Source organism: Tenrec ecaudatus, chromosome 4 (assembly GCF_050624435.1).
Source record: "Tenrec ecaudatus isolate mTenEca1 chromosome 4, mTenEca1.hap1, whole genome shotgun sequence".
Lineage (NCBI taxonomy): Eukaryota > Metazoa > Chordata > Mammalia > Afrosoricida > Tenrecidae > Tenrec > Tenrec ecaudatus.
In genome coordinates this window covers 86,118,247-86,138,182 of record NC_134533.1, presented here as the reverse complement: position 1 = coordinate 86,138,182, position 19,936 = coordinate 86,118,247, and the positions used below count along the sequence as shown (strand labels likewise).

Sequence of the window (19,936 nt, the reverse complement as noted above, 5' to 3'; positions counted from 1 at the left end):
TGATGTCCTTCTCCATGGACTGCCCTCTCCTGACAATATGTCCAAAATATGTCATATCGTCTTGCCATCTTTGCCTCTAAGGCTGAACATCGTCACACATCCTCGTTGAGGTTGTGAATAAGTGGGGGGTGAGATGGGGATGCTGGTGCTATAGGTTATCACATGGCTGAATCTGACCTGTGCTAAAAATAAAAATTCTGTCATTTTTGGAGAACCTTTTCTTATTGAACTTTAAAGCCAAAATCTTCCTGAAATCCAGAGAAGCCCAAACCAGCTGGTTTCACATTGCCTCTAAGAATTGATCTCTTCCATTCACTTCATTTTCACTCCCTTGTAGCTATACTAAGGAATCCTGGTCATGCTGTGAATTAAGTGTCAGGGAGCTAACACAGTCAACAGTTCAAACCTACCAGTTAGCTCTGAGTGAGAGAGACGAAGCCATCTGCTCCTATAAATATTTGCAGTTTCCAGCCCTAAGGAACAATTCTATTCCATCATATAGGGTCAAGATAAGTCAAAATTACCACGCAACAGTGGGTTTCATTTACTTTGAATAGCTGTCCTAGCATCCTCACTATTCCCTGCACACCAAGTAAAAACCTGCACGCAGGGGTTTGCATTTCTATTTAAGATTCGCTTTGTTCTGTATATTTTTGCATTACCCACTTAGCTGCCTTAAACTATTTATTTAAATTCTGTTTTTTTAAGCTTTTACTTCTTTGGTCAGATTATTAAAGAATGCTCACATTTCTATTGCTTTCTTCTCTGCTCTCTTTTTCTGTTTAGCTCTTTATCACTGCCTATTAGACAATATTTTGCTTATCTCGTTGATTGTGTGACCACTTTTCTAAGATTATATGTTCCATGAGGGGGTGAACATATGACTATTTTTTCACAGAGTCTAGAAGAGATTGGGGTACAGAATAGTCAGTAAATAAGTCTTGAGCAAATGAACAACACTGTGGAGGTAATATTTCACCTTGAGGTCTAATCAGAATTTTTGCTCAATTAAAGGAAAGCAACAATACTTTGTGGGCATTTGAGCCATAAACTTTAACTTTTTCATGAACTAAGTGGTAGTAAAATCTCATCAGATTTTCAGAACATGGTTTAGTCCAAAGTGTACTTCTAGGTATCAGAACATCGTAATAATGTTGCTCTTGTTTTTCCGTGTCCAGTGCCACCAGTAAAACCAAGCCATTTTCTTTCATCACCTAGATAATAATCAAAGTTTCCTAATCAGCTTCCTCTATTCCATTATCCAGAATAATCAAGAACCCCAGTACTATCTATTCTCTGTTTGTATATAGAATGGTGCTTGGCTCACCTTCCTGGGCAGTGGGCTCAGCCACCTCTACCTCCCCCCAGATGAGCCTAGAGTAGAGAGGCCAGGCTTCCTCCCCTGGGAGCAGCTTTCCAGAAGGGACCCTCGCCAAGGCTGTCCTAGCCTCACACTTAAAAAAAAAGAATGGTGCCAATCAGCTTTCTTTCTGTTATACATCATATCCACATTCCTTATAAGACCTGAGAAATTCGACATGACCTGTCCTTTCTGTGCCACTACCCACTCGATTCTTCATACCTCAGTCTCACATTTCACGTGGTGGACTGGCTTCTTTTCATTTTCCTAATTTTTCCTTTCATGTGTTTTTGCGTTCATCACGACTCAGGTGAAACTCACCTTTGAGCATCTCTTTCCTTAGTCATTCTGTGTAAGTCAGCATCCTGAGGGTGTTCTTCTTTCATGCTAAGATCGCTGCTGCCTTCCAGGATGTGTAGTTAGTTTTCATTTGATTATTATCTCATTTCCTCTTTTGGATCTATATGCTGCATGTGTACATGGGATGTTTATACCTTGTCACTCCCGGATATATAATGCCTAGCAGAATGTCATAGCACAGACATGCCAGAAATATTTGTTAAATGAGTCAATGGATGGGTTTCTAAGCTTCTACAGAAAATTTAAAACCATTTGATGTCCGAGGCTGGCAATGATGATTACATACTTACCAATCCCTTTAAATAATCTAAATGATTAATTTGTCAGTACCCTTTTACAAATGATGCTAGAAATTGCTGTAGCCAACTTTGAGCAAAACTTCCTTCTCATGAGGAGTTTAGAAGAAAATAGATGAATATGTTCACAGTTCTACCAAATTTCTACTTGGAAAGATACTTCCAAACATAACTTCTTCCAATCCTTTAAACATTGGAGATGTGGGAATTTTCCTGGATCATGGCAGGAGGACTGATTACTGGACTCTGTAATTACTTTGAAGACTCTCTGGAGAACTGAGTGGGTTGCCAGGGAATTTTTTGTTCTCACTACCTTGCCACAGAATGCCCTTGGAAATTTAATAGCAGAAACTATCTTGGTTTGAATATATATAGCCCTATTCCAATGTTGAAGCATTTGCATAGTTGATGTTTTATTTTAATGACCATTTTTTTTCAGATGAGGAAACTCCGATATGAAGAGGTTAAAATGAGTTCCTCAATATTTCTAACACAAAGTGGTCCTCGAACTTCAGCATCCTGTTCCTCAACATGTGATGCTCATTTTTCTATGCCCGGCTGTGTGTTTGAGAGGGTTTCCCGTAGTGACAGCACAGCCTCCTTCTTGTACTTGCAGTTCACTCAACTTGGAAATATCCACCTGACCTCGGGTCACTGTCCCATCTTCTATGTAAACAAGCCACAGCACTGATTTATTCCTGCTTAGATCATTCCGACTGTTTTATATTGCATTTGGGGCAGTGACATTAAACTGTTTTATAGGTAACTTCAGTTTTATAATTGCATAATCAGTACATGTTCGAACTGAAAACTTGGAACGAAACAAAAAAGCGTAATGAACATGGAAGCAAAACAGTTATTGGCACCTCTGCCACCATAGACCTCCGAGACTGAGCACGTTTAGATGTGTCCATACTCTCTCGCGTTTATCCTCATGACACAGTTTTGCTTCTAGAACATTCTCAATAGTCCAGTCCTCGCCAGGCGGAAGGTTTGGCTTTGGGTATGCCAGAGGAGCAAATGAAAAATAGGAAATCCACCTAAATAGGAGAACATCCAGAGATGACAGCAGCAGTTTTATCAAGACAGACACATGAGAGGAAACTTTTAGAATCCTTGTGTGGGGGTGGGGTGGGGGGTGGGGGGATGGGGCAGTTACCACCATTCACAGCCCTCTCTAGTGGGGGCCTTTGGAGCTTCTTCAAAGTAGATCTACTTCTATAGTTAAAGCATCCATGTTTTGTTTTGTTGTATTTTTTTCAGGTTTGGAAGACCATGATCACGTGGATATATCTAACTAAATGGAACCCGGGGCCGTGCTGATCCTTTAGAGAGAACATCTAAATCGCTGGCCAATTCCTGGTTTACCGCACAGCACAGGCATCGATTGCTTCTGTCCCTCCGACCCCTCCTCCCCGTTGGCCCCACCATGCTGTCTCTATGCGCTTGACATCCTTCCCTAAGATGCTCCTTCTGGCGATCCTGGCAGTCCTGCTTTGCGAAGAGGATGTCCTTGGAAGTGCCCCGTCCAGCGAGAGGAGAGTGGTGGCTCACATGCCAGGTGACATCATCATCGGAGCTCTCTTCTCCGTCCATCACCAGCCCACGGTGGACAAAGTCCATGAGAGGAAGTGTGGGGCCGTCCGCGAGCAGTATGGCATCCAGAGAGTGGAGGCCATGCTGCACACTCTGGAGAGGATCAACTCGGACCCCACTCTCTTGCCCAACATTACCCTGGGCTGTGAGATCAGAGACTCCTGCTGGCATTCGGCGGTGGCCCTAGAGCAGAGCATTGAGTTCATAAGGGACTCCCTGATTTCTGCAGAAGAGGAAGAGGGCTTGGTGCGCTGTGTGGATGGCACGTCTTCCTTCCGCTCCAAGAAGCCCATCGTCGGGGTCATTGGCCCGGGCTCCAGTTCGGTGGCCATTCAGGTCCAGAACTTGCTCCAGCTTTTCAACATACCTCAGATTGCTTACTCAGCAACAAGCATGGATCTGAGCGACAAGACTCTGTTCAAGTACTTCATGAGGGTGGTGCCTTCAGATGCCCAGCAGGCACGAGCTATGGTGGACATCGTGAAGAGGTACAACTGGACATACGTGTCAGCGGTGCACACGGAAGGTACGTGCCCTTTACTGAGTGTGACTTACAATGCATTCTGTAAATCCTGGGTTACATATTTTATATGCGAAGCGTGAATTATTTCATATGCGTTGGATTGTTTGGGGTATCCTAGTTTTACTAACAAATAAAGGGACCTTAATGGCAGGTCTGAGCAAGATGAAGATTGTTTTTAAGTGTACTACATCACATTGTTTGTATGCGTGCTGTACAGGTATGATTCTGGTATTTGTTACTAGAGGTTTTATATTTCCCAGATCTTCATTGAACACGGAACATTGTAGCAGTTTAAAGCTGCTCAGAGTGTCTGTTAGTTTAATGCAGAGAGGTGCATAGAAAGACACAGAAGGCCCAGAAAGCAGCCAATTCTAGCCCAGGCAGACTATTACAGAAAATTACCGAATAGTTTCTTCTTAAAACTAATTTTCAGTAGCATATTTGTTGATACAACTGTTTATATAAATGTACTATATTTCACAATATATTTAAATACCAAAGCATAACTTTTTAGCTGGACTTTAAGGGATATATTTAGCTCTAGGGCTGAATCCCATTCAAAATATGTAGGTAAAATACACATTTCTTTAAATTAGATTCATATGCTATCCCTATAACTTTCTACAGTTATGTGGATTCGAGTTTTAAAAGCTCAATTGTTTTAGAAATGGCAAAAATGTGATTTTATCCTTGTATAGAATACAGTTGGTAAATATAATGTTTAGTCATTCGTTTTCAGTTTGCCTGGAAACTCATTGCTTCTGGATCTTCAACCAGAGTGAGGAAAGAAAGCTGGATTTTTTATGATGGCTGATGACATTCTTCTGCAATGTTATGTACAGCTCCTTTGAAATATTTTTGTATACGTTATTCATTCATTCTCAGTCAAGGCACTTTAGGATAGGATTTTTTGTCATTCTTTATTTAATCATTTTATTGGGGGCTCATACAACTCATCACAATTCATACATCCATCCATTGTGTCAAACACATTTGTACATTTGTTGCCATCATCATTCTCAAAATATTTGATTTCTACTTGAGCCCTTGGTATCAGCTCCTCATTTTCCCCCTCCCTCCCTACTCCCCCTCCCTCATGAACCCTTGATAATTTATAAATTATTATTATTTTGTCATATATTACACTGTCTGATGTCTCCCTTCACCCACTTTTCTGTTGTCCATCCCCCAGGGAGGAGGTTATATGTAGATCCTTGTAATTGGTTCTGCCTTTCCACCCCACTCTCCTCTCACCCTCCCGGTATTGCCACTCTCAGCACTGGTCCTGAAGGGATCATCTGTCCTGGATTCCCTGTCTTTTCAGTTCCTCTCTGCACCAGTGTACGTAGGATAGGCTTTATTGTCATCCTTTGACACAGGAGTTCGTTGACCTAGGAAAGTTAATGGACCCAAGTGATGAGTCTTCCTTGTTACCCATTTTGTAAGACAGCATTTCTTTCTGGGCACTGTACATGTATAGAATGCTGAAGAATTACAAAACACTTTTCATAGCTAATTAAGTTAGTGTAAGGAGTAGTTAAAATTTAAGTAGTCTTGCCATAACACTCTCAGTGTGGTCCAAAAACATTTGATTGTGTTGGCTTGAGCTATTAGGAAATTACTGACAAGGCAAAGAAGGGCCTACTTCAGAAATTGGGAGTCAATAACCATCAGATATAACAACATTTTCATTATGAAGGTAGCATAATACCAAGATGTTAATTACATAGACAGTCTTACTAATAATTTCCATATAGCACAAATATAAAATGGACATATGCAGTGGATCAAGGTCTTTCTACCTCAAAATATTTGATTTCTACTTGAGCCCTTGGTATCAGCTCCTCATTTTATAAATTAATGGTATACTTAGAATGATACTGATATATAGAGATTTTGAACTCAGTATATAGTTGAGAGCTTTTGTAATGGTGTGATATTTTTCTTAGGCTTTCACTTTTTTGTTGGCTCTTACAACCAAGCAGTGATATAAAACAGTACAGACATTGACCTCTAGTTCAATGTATTAACATAATTTAATAGAATCTAATGGAATTGTACCATAAGGTTATATTTATTTATCCAACACATTTATTAGTCACAACTTTATACTAGACTCTCTGGTAGAACCATGGAGGGCAATCGTATTTTTCACACACTAGTTATCCTCAAGGAATTTTCAATATTTTAAAAGAGATGAGATCTTTTAAAAGAAATTGATCATATCATTACTTATGTCATATATAATCCAGGATAACCTAAAGTTTCAAATAAATTTCTAATTGAAATCAAAAGAGAAAGAAATCACATCCTGAGGGCCATAGGAGGAAGTTAAATGAACAAATGGAATCATAACATTGAATTGTGCTCGGGAGAAAACTGAAAATTGGTAAAAATTAAGAGGGGGTAGGATTCTAGTGAAAAGCATGCGGGAATCTGAAGAGGCAAAAAAGTATAAAGTATTTTTGCAAAAGGTCAAAGATAAAATGTGTTTGGGTTTACTCCAAGTAAAGAAGCCAAAGATTTCATATGGGGCATCCCTGTAGTTTCTGGAGAGTAGGGTCACAATATGGGAGGAGACACTAAATCCAAGGACATCGTGATCATGATCACCGGCTTCTTTTAAGCTCAAACTTTTATTTTAATAGGAAGGTACACACCTTATTAGTCTATACAATAATCTGTGATGCATACATTCAACTGATTATGACATAGTACTTAGATGACTGAATCATCTTCAGAATTTTGGAGATAAAATTATCTCCAAGATCTTTTTAAGTCAAAAAAGGAAGGTGTCATTCTATTTATAACATGGGTAATCATTTATATAAAAAAAATATGGTGGGGGTTTACGTAAAAAATCTTTTGCCAGGATATTCGTAGAAGAACCTCTGGAAAAATAAAACTAATCATAATTACTCGTTCTAGGAAGAGCTTCTATATAGCTAGATTATGAAATGGAATGGTAGAGGCTCATTTTTCATGCACAATGATTACATACATACATGGGAAATTGTTATATTACCTTTTTCAATGTATAATTAAATAAGCATTCTATTTGTGGTTACTAAAACAAGGCAATAGAAAATGTATTGGTAAAACCAGCAGAGATATTTGAGTGAGAACACCAGAATTCACCAGAACAGATTTCAAAATATAATATTCAAGAATAGATGTCCATAATTAACATATGCATCTCATTGACTTTAGACTCTAATTTCTTCTTTAAGAAAGTGGAACTCATCGCCTTTATTTAGATGTCAGAATAAAAAAAATTAAATGGATTGGTAGACACTAGCGGTACTGATATTTAAATGGTGCAAAAATCACACTGAATGGTGTGGGAAAGAAGAAACACCTCAAGTGGTCCATCCGTTCTCATGAGACTAGACATTAGATGGCGTGTTGTTCTTGTTTGTTCTTGAGTCAACAGGACAGAGTAGAACAGCATCCTGGTGGTTCCTAGGCTTGTAATCTTTACAGGGTCGTGCTTACACCTTGGGCTGCTAACCTTAAGGTCAGCAGCTCCAAACCACCAGCTTCTCTTAGGAGTGACTGTCACAAAGAGCCACTGGGGCCGTTCTACCCTGTCCTGCAGGATGGCTGTGAGCCAGCATCCACTCAGTGGCAGTGAGAGAATCTGGCAGGGTCAGATCCGCAGGTTGGTTGGATTCCCCACGAAATAGTTGCTGGGTCCAAACCACTGAAATTTCAGTGACCAGTTAAGTGCTTGGCCACTCTGCCATTAGGGATCCATATATTATATTTTAAGGTCAGTTTAAAGGTTTTCCCTATTCATAATATTTTTTCCTCTGGTTGAAATAAAAGTTAAAGGTGCTTGTCACATATTAGGTGCTCAAAGACTTTTGAATGAATGAGTTTTTTCAACACTTTAATTAGGTCTTATGCAGATTTACCCAAGGTAATGTGTCATTTGATCTCTTGACTGCTGTTTCCGCAAGCATTGGTTATGAATCCAAGGCTGATAGTGTAGAAAATATATATGAAAAAGTCATTTCCCTCAAATATTACAGCTAAGTTAGTGGCAAGCTAAGAATCGGAGCTCAAGGTCAGGTCACTTGAAATACAAATATGTCCATATAGTCTCCCTTTGGCCCGAGAGTAGCTGCGACTCTGAGGAAGCGTGGAGTGCACATCTCTTGGTTCTTTTCTCCCACCCAGAGACAAATAAAACCAGAAACCCTCCTTGGTTCTACCGGAGGGAATCTTTTGAGCATGTTTCATGTGTCTTCTTATTCATCGTTGACAGCAGTACCGTTCCCTTTTCCCAAGACAGGAATTAATTTCAGTTAAAAAGGAAATAAATTAAGGAGGAGACGTGCGACAAGTTGACCTCACAAGGGATTTTTTTCTTTTTCAGTCTGGTGAGAAGTAGAGACTGTGCTTGGTTGTTTCTATTCCCATCTCCATGGCAGACTCCACACTCAGTATTTCAAATGGTAATTATAGGAGGAAGCAGTATGGTACATATTTTTTAAAAGCAGGAGGACATATTGTTAAATGATGTAGCCTTATGTATAAAAGAGTATTCTTTGGAATTCATTTAGGAGTTATGAAATCTCATTTTTGGCACAGGCGCTAATGCTCCAGAATGACTTATTGGTTTAACCAAATGTTAGATTGGAGAGATTTCTCAGCATGAGTGGGATCATTACATTCATTTTATGGAACTTTCAAAGGCAGAGTTCAACTCAGTGATGCTGTCTTTCACTTAGCATTGCTGTCACACACACACACACACACACACACACATGAACACACACATGAAAACACACACAAGAACTCACACATGAACACACCCGCACATGCACGTGTGCAGACACACATGAACACACACATGAACACACACATGAACACACACATACATGAACACATACACACGTTTTTTAAGAGGAGGTTCAAGCTGTATGTCATAATCCTTAAATCATGTGTAAAGCCATTTTTTGTTGGTTGAGACCAGAATTTGATACAGAGTAGAGTAAAATTGGATAAACTATAATATAAATATCAAAGCCTATCACATGCAAGTAACTGTACAAATTGTTTTAGCAACTTTTATTTTAGTTGCATATAGCCATATGTGGCTAGTAAATTTAAGTTTGAAATGCATTTCTTGTGGTTAAAAAAGAGTTATATTTAACTTACTCTATTTTTCCTTTCAATGTTGCTAATATATTACTATGTTTAGCTAGATAAATATAACTCACATGCACAGTTCTATTATTTTGTAGAAATATCATTGGTTCTTCTCTCTTGGTACAAAATTTTTAAGTCTTATCAAAAAAACAAAAACAGCAACCTCCACTGTGTTATGAAACAATGGAGGTCTTTTAGACATATATGAGTAATTTATATATTATTGGAATATTAATTAAATATCAGGATAGCACAAAATCAAACATAAGATATCCTACAGATATCCTACTTCCTAGACCAGGAGGGAGGGGGAAAGTTTCCAGTTTGAGTTTTATTTAAGCCTGAGAAAATTAAAAAAGTAATAAATTTCAATACAGTACATTAAAGAACAAATTTCAAAAGATCGTGACTGCAATTTTGGCATACTTAAAAGTTTATATTTATCATAAACCACTTCTAATCTCTCATTCGCACACATATGCCTATAATATAATGCAGTGCTTTTATAGCACCCACAAGATTACTTTGTGGTTTTTAAGAACAAGTAATGGTAAAGTCTGAGTGGTGTGTTGTATAGTGAGTTTGAAGACACAGAGGGACGATCTTCTTTCAATGTTCTAAGAGTGTCCCATTGTAAATACATACACTCTGATTGGAGCAACAATCTTCTACATCTGACACATTTGGATAACGTGAAGCTGACACCACATAGTATTGGTAAGATAAAGTGAGATAAGGAATGAAAGAGCTTTTGCAAAGTTAGAGTTGTCCAATGAAATAAGAATTAAGCTATATCGTAGGCAAGATATTAAATTCACCATTTATTACAAAGATATTGCTATAATTTAAATAGCCAGAACCTTCTGGATTATTATATTTAAGTAATGACATGGGCACAGAAATACTTCTGAGTGCCTCAAACCTGAAGGTCTGCTTCTAGAACAGCAGTCACTGAACACTGGATGGAGCACCATTGTATTCTGACACATGTGGGGCCTCCATCAGTTGAGTCAACCTGACAGTAACTGTCGCAACTGGTTTGAGCACATGATATTTGAGTGCATATACTAATCATTTATTTTTTCTTGTTATGTGATTTCAGACAAGTCAGTTAATTTAACTTCCTTGTGTATCAAAAAAGATGATAGATACTTCCCCTGTAGAATTATTGTGTGAAGAGGACATAAAACCCTCAGCATCAAGCTTGGCATATAGAAATTACTTGATAAATAACTTGTAAACATGGCTTCCAAGAACTTGCCTTGCCTTATCACGAAGGGAAACACTACCAAAAACACAAATGATGCTTCAATTTGATTTGTCTAGTTAAAATTGACTAGTGAATGGAATATAGTATTTAGTAGAAAAGTGATCAATCCTGCAGAGGGGTAAAATAGGGCCCAAAATGAAGGCAAACAGACAAACAGTGAGTTCTAGTCATTTGAAGCTAAGCTTTCTATGTTTTTCATAATTTTGAGTTTTGTCATAATTATGACTTGAATCTACACTAAAGTCCCCCGAGCTCTAAGATGACTTGAGAAGGATATGGTGTAGGCCCCCAACACCCCCACACCCATCTCTACCCTGTGGTTGTGGCTGCAGCTGGGGTGAAACAGGTTCTGAGATGCTGCAGACCCATGACCCGGAGCAGCCAGGCGGTGGTGAATAATAGCTCTTCAAGTCTGCAAGAAAAGAAATGCCTTCCAATAAAATTACATTTCAAAAAATGGGAAAGACATAGAATAGAAAGAGTAAATAAGTGAAAGAAGCTGAACCTGAATAATGTGTGGGAGAAAAAGTACTGGACTGATGTGTTGTGAATGGGAAGGTGGGGTTTTTTTCTAAAGCAGAAGTGATTTACAGATGATGATATTACTTGAGAATCTGGAGAAAATCTAGATGGTCCAGAATGAATTGAAGCATTTCCAAATTCTCAATAAGCTGATAAATACAAAGATGGTACAAAAAGAACATCTTTTTGCAGACCATGAGGGTATGGTAGATTTTAGTAACAAACCCTTTGTCTGTTCTGTCATTGCTAAAAAGCCTCTCCCAGTCTGTGGTTGCCTTGTTATCCTCCTGGTAAAGTCTTTTGAAACACACAGGTGTTTTATCCTTAGCAGATCCCACTTGTCAATTTCAGGTTCATCTGTGTGTGTACCTTTCCCTATTGCAGTTAGTCTATGTATTCCCTGGACCAAGGTTCTTAGGTTTGTCCCGATTTCTTCATTGATGGTATCCTGATAGTTTGGGGTTTTACTTCTAGGTCTGTGATCCACCTTGAGTTTGTTCTTGTGCATGAGGTGAGATGTACATCTTGTTTCTTTTTTTTTTTTTTTTTACATATAGATATCCATTGTTTCCAGCACCATTTGTTAAAGAGGGCATCCTCCTCCCACTTGATGATTTTGGTGCCCTTACCTAAGATCAGTTGTCTATATGCTGTTGATTTTACTTCTGGGCTTTCTGTTCTTTTCTACTGGTCTGACTATCCATCATTATGCCAGTACCACACTGTTTTGATCACCGTGGCTGTGTAGTAGGTATTAAAATCAGGTAAAGCTAGTCCTTCGACTTTGTCCTTCTTGAGGAGTTCTCTGCTAATTCTGGGCATCTTCCCCATCCTTATGAAATTGGTGGTCAATTTTTTTCAGTTCCTTGAAGAAGGTTGTTGGTATTTCTATCAGAATAATGTTAAACTTATAAAGTGCTTTGGGTAAGATTGTGTCATATTTACTATGTTGAGTCTTCCAATCCATGAGCATCAGCTGTTCTTCCATTTGTGGAGGTCCCTTTTGGTATCCTGTAGTAGGGGCTTATAGTATTCCTTGTATAAGTCTTTAGTTTTTTTGTTTTGTTAAATATATTCCTGGGCATTTAAATTTGTTCTTGGCTATTGGGAAAGGAATTGCCTTCTTGATATCAACCCCCTGAGGAAGTGGGTAAAAGAACTCAAAAATGGCTTTACTAGGACCTACATGGACAAGAAATATATGAGAAAATGCTCTTGATCATTAGCTGTCAGAGAAATGCAAATTAAAACAACCAGGAGATACCTACCATCTAACACCCTTCTAGTTAGTCCAAATCAGAAAATAACAGAGCAACAAATGTTTGAGGGGATATGGTGAGACAGGAACTCTTCTCCACTGCTGGTGGTCATGTAGATATGTACAGCCTCTGGCGATATCTAAAACAAATAGAAATTGATCTACCTTATGACCCAGCTATCCCTCTACTGGACATACACCCAAAAGAGGTAAGTGATAGACCACAACCAGTTGTCTGTACTCCTATGTCTATTGCAGCACAATTCACAATTGCAAAGAGCTGGAAACAACTTAGATTTTCATCAACAGAAGAGTGGATTAGTAAACTCTGGCACATAATACAATGGAGTACTATGCATCCCTAAAAAGCACTAATAATCACATGAAACATGTCGTTTCATGGGAACAGTTGGAGGAAATTTTGCTATGTGAAGTCAGCCAGTCACAAAAGGCCAAGTAAAACATGAATCCTCTGAGCTAAGTATAACCAGCACAGTAGGTATAGAAGAAAAGCCACTTATCTCACAATGTATGGACTGAGGCACAGGCAGTCGGGTAGAGGTCAAACCAAACCCAAGGAGGTACATGCGAATACAACATAAATTAGGGGAAAGGAGGGAAGGGAGAGGGAGAAAAGGGTGGGGGTGGTAGTAATAAGATGGTACAGGGGGGAGTGGGGCACTAACCCACCCAGGGGGAGAGTATTGGTTATGACTCTACACAATAGGGAGTGTGTATACAGACCCCAACACAATGCACCAAACCATGCATGCAACATAACCATGATGAGGAATGCATGAGAAGATTGGGCTTCAGGGCCGGCCCCAACCACAGCCAAACCAACCCCTTCCCTAGAAGTACATGTGACAGAGAACAACACTAAACTTTCAGGTTGGGATGAGGTGCTGGCCTATCACGCCCACACAGAAGCAAACTAAGAAGGAAACAGAGAAAGTAACAGTTGGGCTAGACCTCATATTGGCACATCAAACCTGGAGGACGACATCCCAGCATGGAGCTGCTAAGGCACAGAGAGGACTGTGGGGCCAACAGCTCATGACATGTAGTCCCCTTACTGGAACAGACTGTGACAGAGGACAATACTGGGAACACACAGAGGGAGGAAGTGTGGCCTGAGCCCCCTGCAGCGGGGTGCACCATGAAGGAAACACAACAGATCAGTTACAGGAGCAAATCCAAGCCAGAAAGCCTCTAAAGAACCCCCCAAAATAGACCAGGCTAGGAGGGGCATTTCCCAGAAATCCCCCAGGACCAGTGGGGAGATAGTCATAAAGGTCAGCGGAGAGACCTGGAAGCATGCATAATTTTTTACTTTGTTGTTGTGGTTTTTTTTGTTTCTGTTTTTTTTCTTCTTCTTATGTCTCTCTTTTTTGTCAATCATTTGTTTTCTATTTATTTGGTCTATGCCATTGTTGGTATGCCTACAGGACCAACGGTCCTGGGTACACTTTGGAGGAGAAGGGGACCAAGGGAAAGGTGCAGTAGGCAAGCAGCACCATAGACAAGGGAACAACTAGGGAATAAAAAACAATAATGAGGTGGATATAGAGATCCTGAGAGCGCTGGCCCAACAGCAATCTAGCTGAGAGGAAGTACTATGAGGCAGAAGTTGGGTGAGCATGATGGTGGGGCAGAAGGGTGGTAAAAGGAAACAGAGGAATGATCTACGAAGCAAAGCTATGGATAGAGGTATAAGCACAGGGTGTCCATATTAAATTACATTAATCCATAAAAATAGAGGTATTGGCCTACGTTCATATTTATATGGCAATATGCTGGAGTAGTGGATGGACTTTAGCCCTCTGCTCATATCCTCCCTTAGTACAACACATTGTTCTAATAAATTGGCAATCTGGGATGCTCACCCTCCTAACACAATCGCTGAAGGCAAAATGGGTACATAAGCAAATGTGGTGAAGAAGACAGATGGTGCCTGGCTATTAAGAGATAAAGTGCCTCGGGTCTTAAAGGCTTGAAGTGAAACAAGCAGCTATCTAGCAGAGAAACAGCAAGCCCACATGGAAGAAACACACCAGCCTGTGTGAGCATGAGGTGTCATTGGGACCAGGTAACAGGCATCAGAAGACCCTTAACAATCAAAAAAACAAAACCATATGGTTAAGAATGAGAGGGATCAGAGCAGATGCCCAAAGCCCATTTGTAGACAAACTCCCCCACAGAGGAGTTACAGGGAAGGGATGAATCAACCAGGGTGCAGTATAGCACCGATGAAACACTCAATATTTCTCTGGATCCTTAAGGCTTCCCCACCCCTACCACCATGACCCCAGTGATGCCTCTCACTTTGGACTAGACCAGGGCATATACACAGCCGTAGAAAAGAGATAAGAGTTCATGACACATGCAACCCAGGAGCAGGAATGGGAAGAGAGATACCAGATGGGAAGGCTGAAGGGGGGCGGGGTGAGGAGAGGAAGAAGGGGAAACTGATCACACAACCACCAACACCCCTCCAGAGGAAAGAACCATGGAAACCATGGGGGAATGGAGACAGTGGACAGTGTGAGACATGGAAATACTAATTTATCATCTATCAAGGGGTGACGAGGGTGGGGAGTGTGCAATAAAGAGGAGCTGGTACCAAGGGCTCAATAGAAAGTACATGTCTAGAAAAGAATGATGGCAACATATGTACAAATATGCCTGATACAATTGATATATGGAGTGCAACAAGCATTGTAAATGCTCTCAATTAAAATGATTTTTAAAAAAAGAAAAAGAAAGTATCTGACAGTGAGTTGGATGACAGCAAGTCAAAGGAGAAAAGAGATGCTGCTGAAAAAGCAAGGGTCTTTGCCCGAGCTCATGACCCTGAGTGAGTAGCTGAGGCCACAGATAGACAGCAGTGGAGCATTCATGTGTCCCATGAAATGAGATGATTCACATGAGGCCGGCTTGGTGCTGGCAAAAGAGGCAAACATGAAAGGCCCACCATTTGTAATTGTGTTTTATGAAGAGAGACTAACTTGGTATTCTTATCTAGAAGACGAAACTCAATAATTGCTTGCATTGCTATATATATATATATATATATATATATATATATATATATATATATATATATAATTTGGTTCTTGGGGTTTTGTTTCTGTTTTGAATTATTAGTGAGAAGAATAACTAAATTTTAATGGACATCAAGTTTGACATGTTTGACAGCTATTTTGTTGTATAAACAGCACTGGCGACTTTGAACACATGAATCTTCCTGTAGTTGGTTCATTACGCAGAAAAGAACACTTGGCACCATGGTACATCACCTCCTCCGCATTAGAACAGAGCTTTTCCAAAGATTGGGAGATTCTACTTAGTCATAACTGAATCAGAACTTGGTTAACCCAGAGTGTATGCCCAAGGACCATTCTGGATATTGTTGGTTCTTTGTGTATGTGTAGATGCATAAAGACATTTGTACATTTGACTTTATTTTACACTCGCTGAAAGCTATTCTAAACGGTGCTTAAGCAACATAGTATCTCCCTGTAGTTAGAGGGATGCTATCCTTTTGCGCATCTCAGGGAATAGATCACCTCAAGTAAAATGAGGGGTAAACATGTAAGACATGAGCTTTTCAATCAAAGAAAGGATCCAATAATTAATTAAACAGCTTTTTAAAAATCTACCAAAATCCATACCTATAGAATCATGTAAGTGAAACTTTATTTACAAAATCCCTTGGGTGAAAAAAGAAACATCTTACCACTACGAAAACCCTCCCCAAGTAAAAAAAAAAACTAGACTTAATATTGGTATGTCTTGAAGATTTAATTAGGTGGGCCTTTGTTCCTTTTAGATAACAATGTTTTTACCAAACGTTTAAAGCCTTGTTATATTGACTAAAAGGTGTGATTCATGGAATGTCTTAATACTTTGCTGGTGAAACCTGATAGGCTGGTTGGGCCCTGCTGGAATGAATGGGGAGCACAGTGGTCAGCTCGACCACTGAGGGGCATGGTGTGTTTTTTTATCCCAACCCATTCGTTCCCTGTCGGTTCAATCATCTCAGTGTTTTGGCTATTCTAGCTCAGCTAAAGCCAGGAAAGATAACTTTGTAGTAATCAGAATGTTAATCCAATTTTTTAAAAAAGAAGTATAAGGTGTAGCAAATTATGGAAAGTCTGTGAATTTTTAAATCTTAACTATTAACCTGAGGAGCTCTGATGGTACAGAGCTTCTGCCTTGGACTGTGAGCCACATGTTTGCCAGATGCAAACCACCAGCCGCTCCGTGGAAGCAACGTGGGGTTTTCTGGCCCTGCAAACTGTTACAGTCTCAGAAAACCCACAGGGCGGTCCCTATGGGCAGGCATCTACTTCATGGCTGTGCATTTGGTTTTGGAAACTATTAATATGGTGACCTTTTCTATGTAGGTGCATTTGGGGTGGGGAAGATTTGGCAGAGGGCAATTCAAGAGAGACGCATAATGCTACAGTTATTTTAGGCTTTTCAACAAGCATGAGCAACTTTTATGAAAGAATATCACCATAGATAAACAATACAAACCAGTTGTCGTTGCGTGAGTGAACTCTCCCTTGGATGTGCTGGAGCAGGAGTCTCAATGGCTGCACGGTGGAAGCAGATCGCAAATCTTCCAGGGTGATTCGGGCTGACTCAAACTTCCGACCTTACGGTTAGCCGTGGAGCAGTTATGCCTTTGTACTCCCACAGGAGACCACGAACACTCGCCACAGCTATTTATAGACTATGTACTGTGTTCCGGAAGCTCTAAAGGTTCTTTGTAATTTATGAAGTGATAACACACCATTTTCACACTGCGGCTTCCTTGTTATTGTTAATATCCAGTGGAAAGTAAGATACAACCCCTGCATCAGTGAAAAACAGATTAAGTACAAATAGGAGGAAAATGATATCTGACACTGGTGGCATAGTGAGTCACAAATTGGCCTACTAACCTCAAGATCAGAAGTTCAAAACCACCAGCTGCTCTATGGGGGAAAGATGAGACTCTGCTCCTGTAAACATTTACTGGTTCAAAACCAAACGGTGCAGCTCGATTGTGTCCTAAAGGGTGTCTCTGAGGTAGAGTAGACTGAAACCGGTGAGCAATGCATGTCCTCTCCGAGGTCTAAAAAAACACCAAACACTTTCTACCTTTGACAGTTTCTGCAGCTATACTGCTCTTAGTTCTTTGGTTACATAATATCCTTTCAAATGTAATTTATCTGGTTTTCGCCAACCAGACAAAGAAGTTTAGAGCTTCAACCTTTGCTTCTCCTTAATTAAATTAATTAAAGCACTGATTATTATTAATTATTAGGAAAACTGTTAATAACTATTGTTATGAGTGTGCTGTATTGCTTAGAGCAGCTTGATAACTAAAAATTATTAAGTTAGACATATGGAAATATCATGCTATTTTAAGTCACACTTCATGAAATTTAAAACATAGTTTTGATCACAAATGAAGCTATTAATTCATGTTTTATTGAAGTGACTTGAAAAAGGATAAACTATATCAAGTCACCAAAAAAGGAAACATTACACAAGACCTCCTTTTTTATTATTTGTAATCAAGCTTAGTTGTATTGAAAAAAAATCCCTAATTAGTTCATTTATTTCCTTGAGTATAAGCAAAATTGGTTTTAATTTTATATTCAGAGGAAAGTATATCAACAACCGCTAATTTCTATTATGTTTAATTGAAAAACTCCAGATTTCACTTTAAGAAGAGAAAACAGGAAAAGAATATGTGCCCAAGCATCAGGCTGTCATGATTAATTATATGAATTTGCATTTGTTTAAAATTGATAAGAGTAACCCTCTTATAATTAAAATAATGACAACCCCCCCCCCCGCCAGGGTTTGGAATTAGGAATTATTTTCATTTTCCACATTGTATGAAAATGCTTGAAAACTTGACAGCTACATTTTTATGATTCGGGAGAACATTTTTCACAACGATCTAAGAATTTTTGATGAAATACATGAAAGGAACCTAACTAGAGTTAAGAGACATATTATGCTACAACAGGTTAATTCATTTAAAATGTTTGCTGGGAGTCTACTATGTTTCAGGCTCTGTAATAAATGATAAACAAAAGGAAGATGGAAGTACTTTTTAAAACAAACTTATCCTCAGATACAAATCAAGCCATGAGTTTATACTAATTCATCATTTACTCATAAAGAAAAAAAACAAATATGATTATATTAAGCAACTAGATTTCAAGAAAGAAAAATTGGTTTACTATAGAATTTTATGGAGATTTTGGTTATTTTTATAAGAAAACTTGCTTATAAATTCTCACAAAATAATGCAAATGAAATATGTGATACTTTAAGAAGATTACTACATAACTGAGATGAATAGGGATATATTTACTGTGTGCATGTTGAGGTTGGGGGAGGAAGAAGGAATATGTTACTATTTGGTTCAATATGATGTTATTCTTGCCTCACTGCCACCAAATCAATTCTCACTCATAGCAACCTCATAGGGCAGAATAAAACCACCCCATTGGGCTTCTGAGACAGTACATCTTCATAGTATCAGAAACCCCATCTTTGTCCAGTGAAGCAGCTGGTAGGCTAGAACTGCTGAACTTGCCCTTAGCAGGTTAGCACCCCAATGCCTAACTCACTACACTCACATGAGTTATAGTCACAGAGAAGCTAGATATTCTTTTTCTTCATGCCATTTGATGCTCTGTGAGATAAGGCCACCATGAGTCAGTATTGACTCTGGCAGTGAGGTGGGTTTTGGTTTTGCAGAGAGAGTATTAAATCGCTAAGTCTGTTCTCTTAAATATAGGCAGTCTAAGTTAGGTGCCATTGAAGGATTGAAAAAAAATTAAAGCTTTTCCCCCTTCATCATAGATATATAATAAATATTCTAGACAACATCAAACAATGCACTAGAACCACTATTTGATTTCTTTAGCCAAATTGATATAATTTATCTTCATGGAATACTTAGACTTCTGATAATTATCAAATTATCGATGTGGGACTCTAGGAAAATTAAATTAATAAATACATTATATCCCTTTAAACTGTAGTACATTTTCCTGGTATGAACTTAGCATTCTTTAAGTGAAATTGTACATAATTTCAGGCCTAGTTCTGAGTTTGACAGTCTCAACCCTTTCCCTCTTCCTTTAGTTATTTCTGAGCTTCACACCCACTTTAACTGTTGTTATGAAAAATCAGAACAATGAATGGCTTATGAGTTAGGTTCAGTGACTTGGAGAGCACCTTCCTTGAGGGAGGCTGCACTGTTTGGTGACTTTCTTTGAGGATAGTAGTTTCGGTTTATTAGAAAGACATGTCTCTAGCCTAAATGCCTATGTCTCTTTGGTTTTACCTTCATATCCATCAGTATTTATATCTTGAAAGCTATTACATATGATTAGAAAGTTGAAAGGCTCTAAGGCAATGATAATACAAATAATTTGATTCAGATAGAAGAAAAAATAGTCCATTGCAGTTAATCTTAACCACTCCTGAGAACGCAAAGAAATACATCCTGAAGTGACATAACTCTGCAAAACTTGGTCTCTGATCCTCGCAGCGCTCCAGCTGCTCTGGGTCTGAG

At 39.1% G+C, this 19,936-nt stretch overlaps 1 protein-coding gene and 1 non-coding gene across 4 annotated transcripts in view; both read left to right on the top strand.

The window, feature by feature from the left end:
- Positions 1–1,319: 1,319 nt before the first annotated feature.
- On the top strand, positions 1,320–1,457 carry LOC142447771 (small Cajal body-specific RNA 21). The gene has a single exon (XR_012784423.1).
- A 2,023-nt stretch (positions 1,458–3,480) lies between these two features.
- The window catches only part of GRM5 (glutamate metabotropic receptor 5), a 489,044-nt gene continuing 472,588 nt past the window's right edge, over positions 3,481–19,936 (top strand). For all 3 annotated transcript variants that reach the window (XM_075548701.1, XM_075548700.1, XM_075548699.1), the window contains exon 1: positions 3,481–4,138. In XM_075548701.1, the coding sequence (XP_075404816.1) occupies positions 3,481–4,138 (658 nt within the window). The remainder of the gene's footprint in view (positions 4,139–19,936) is intronic.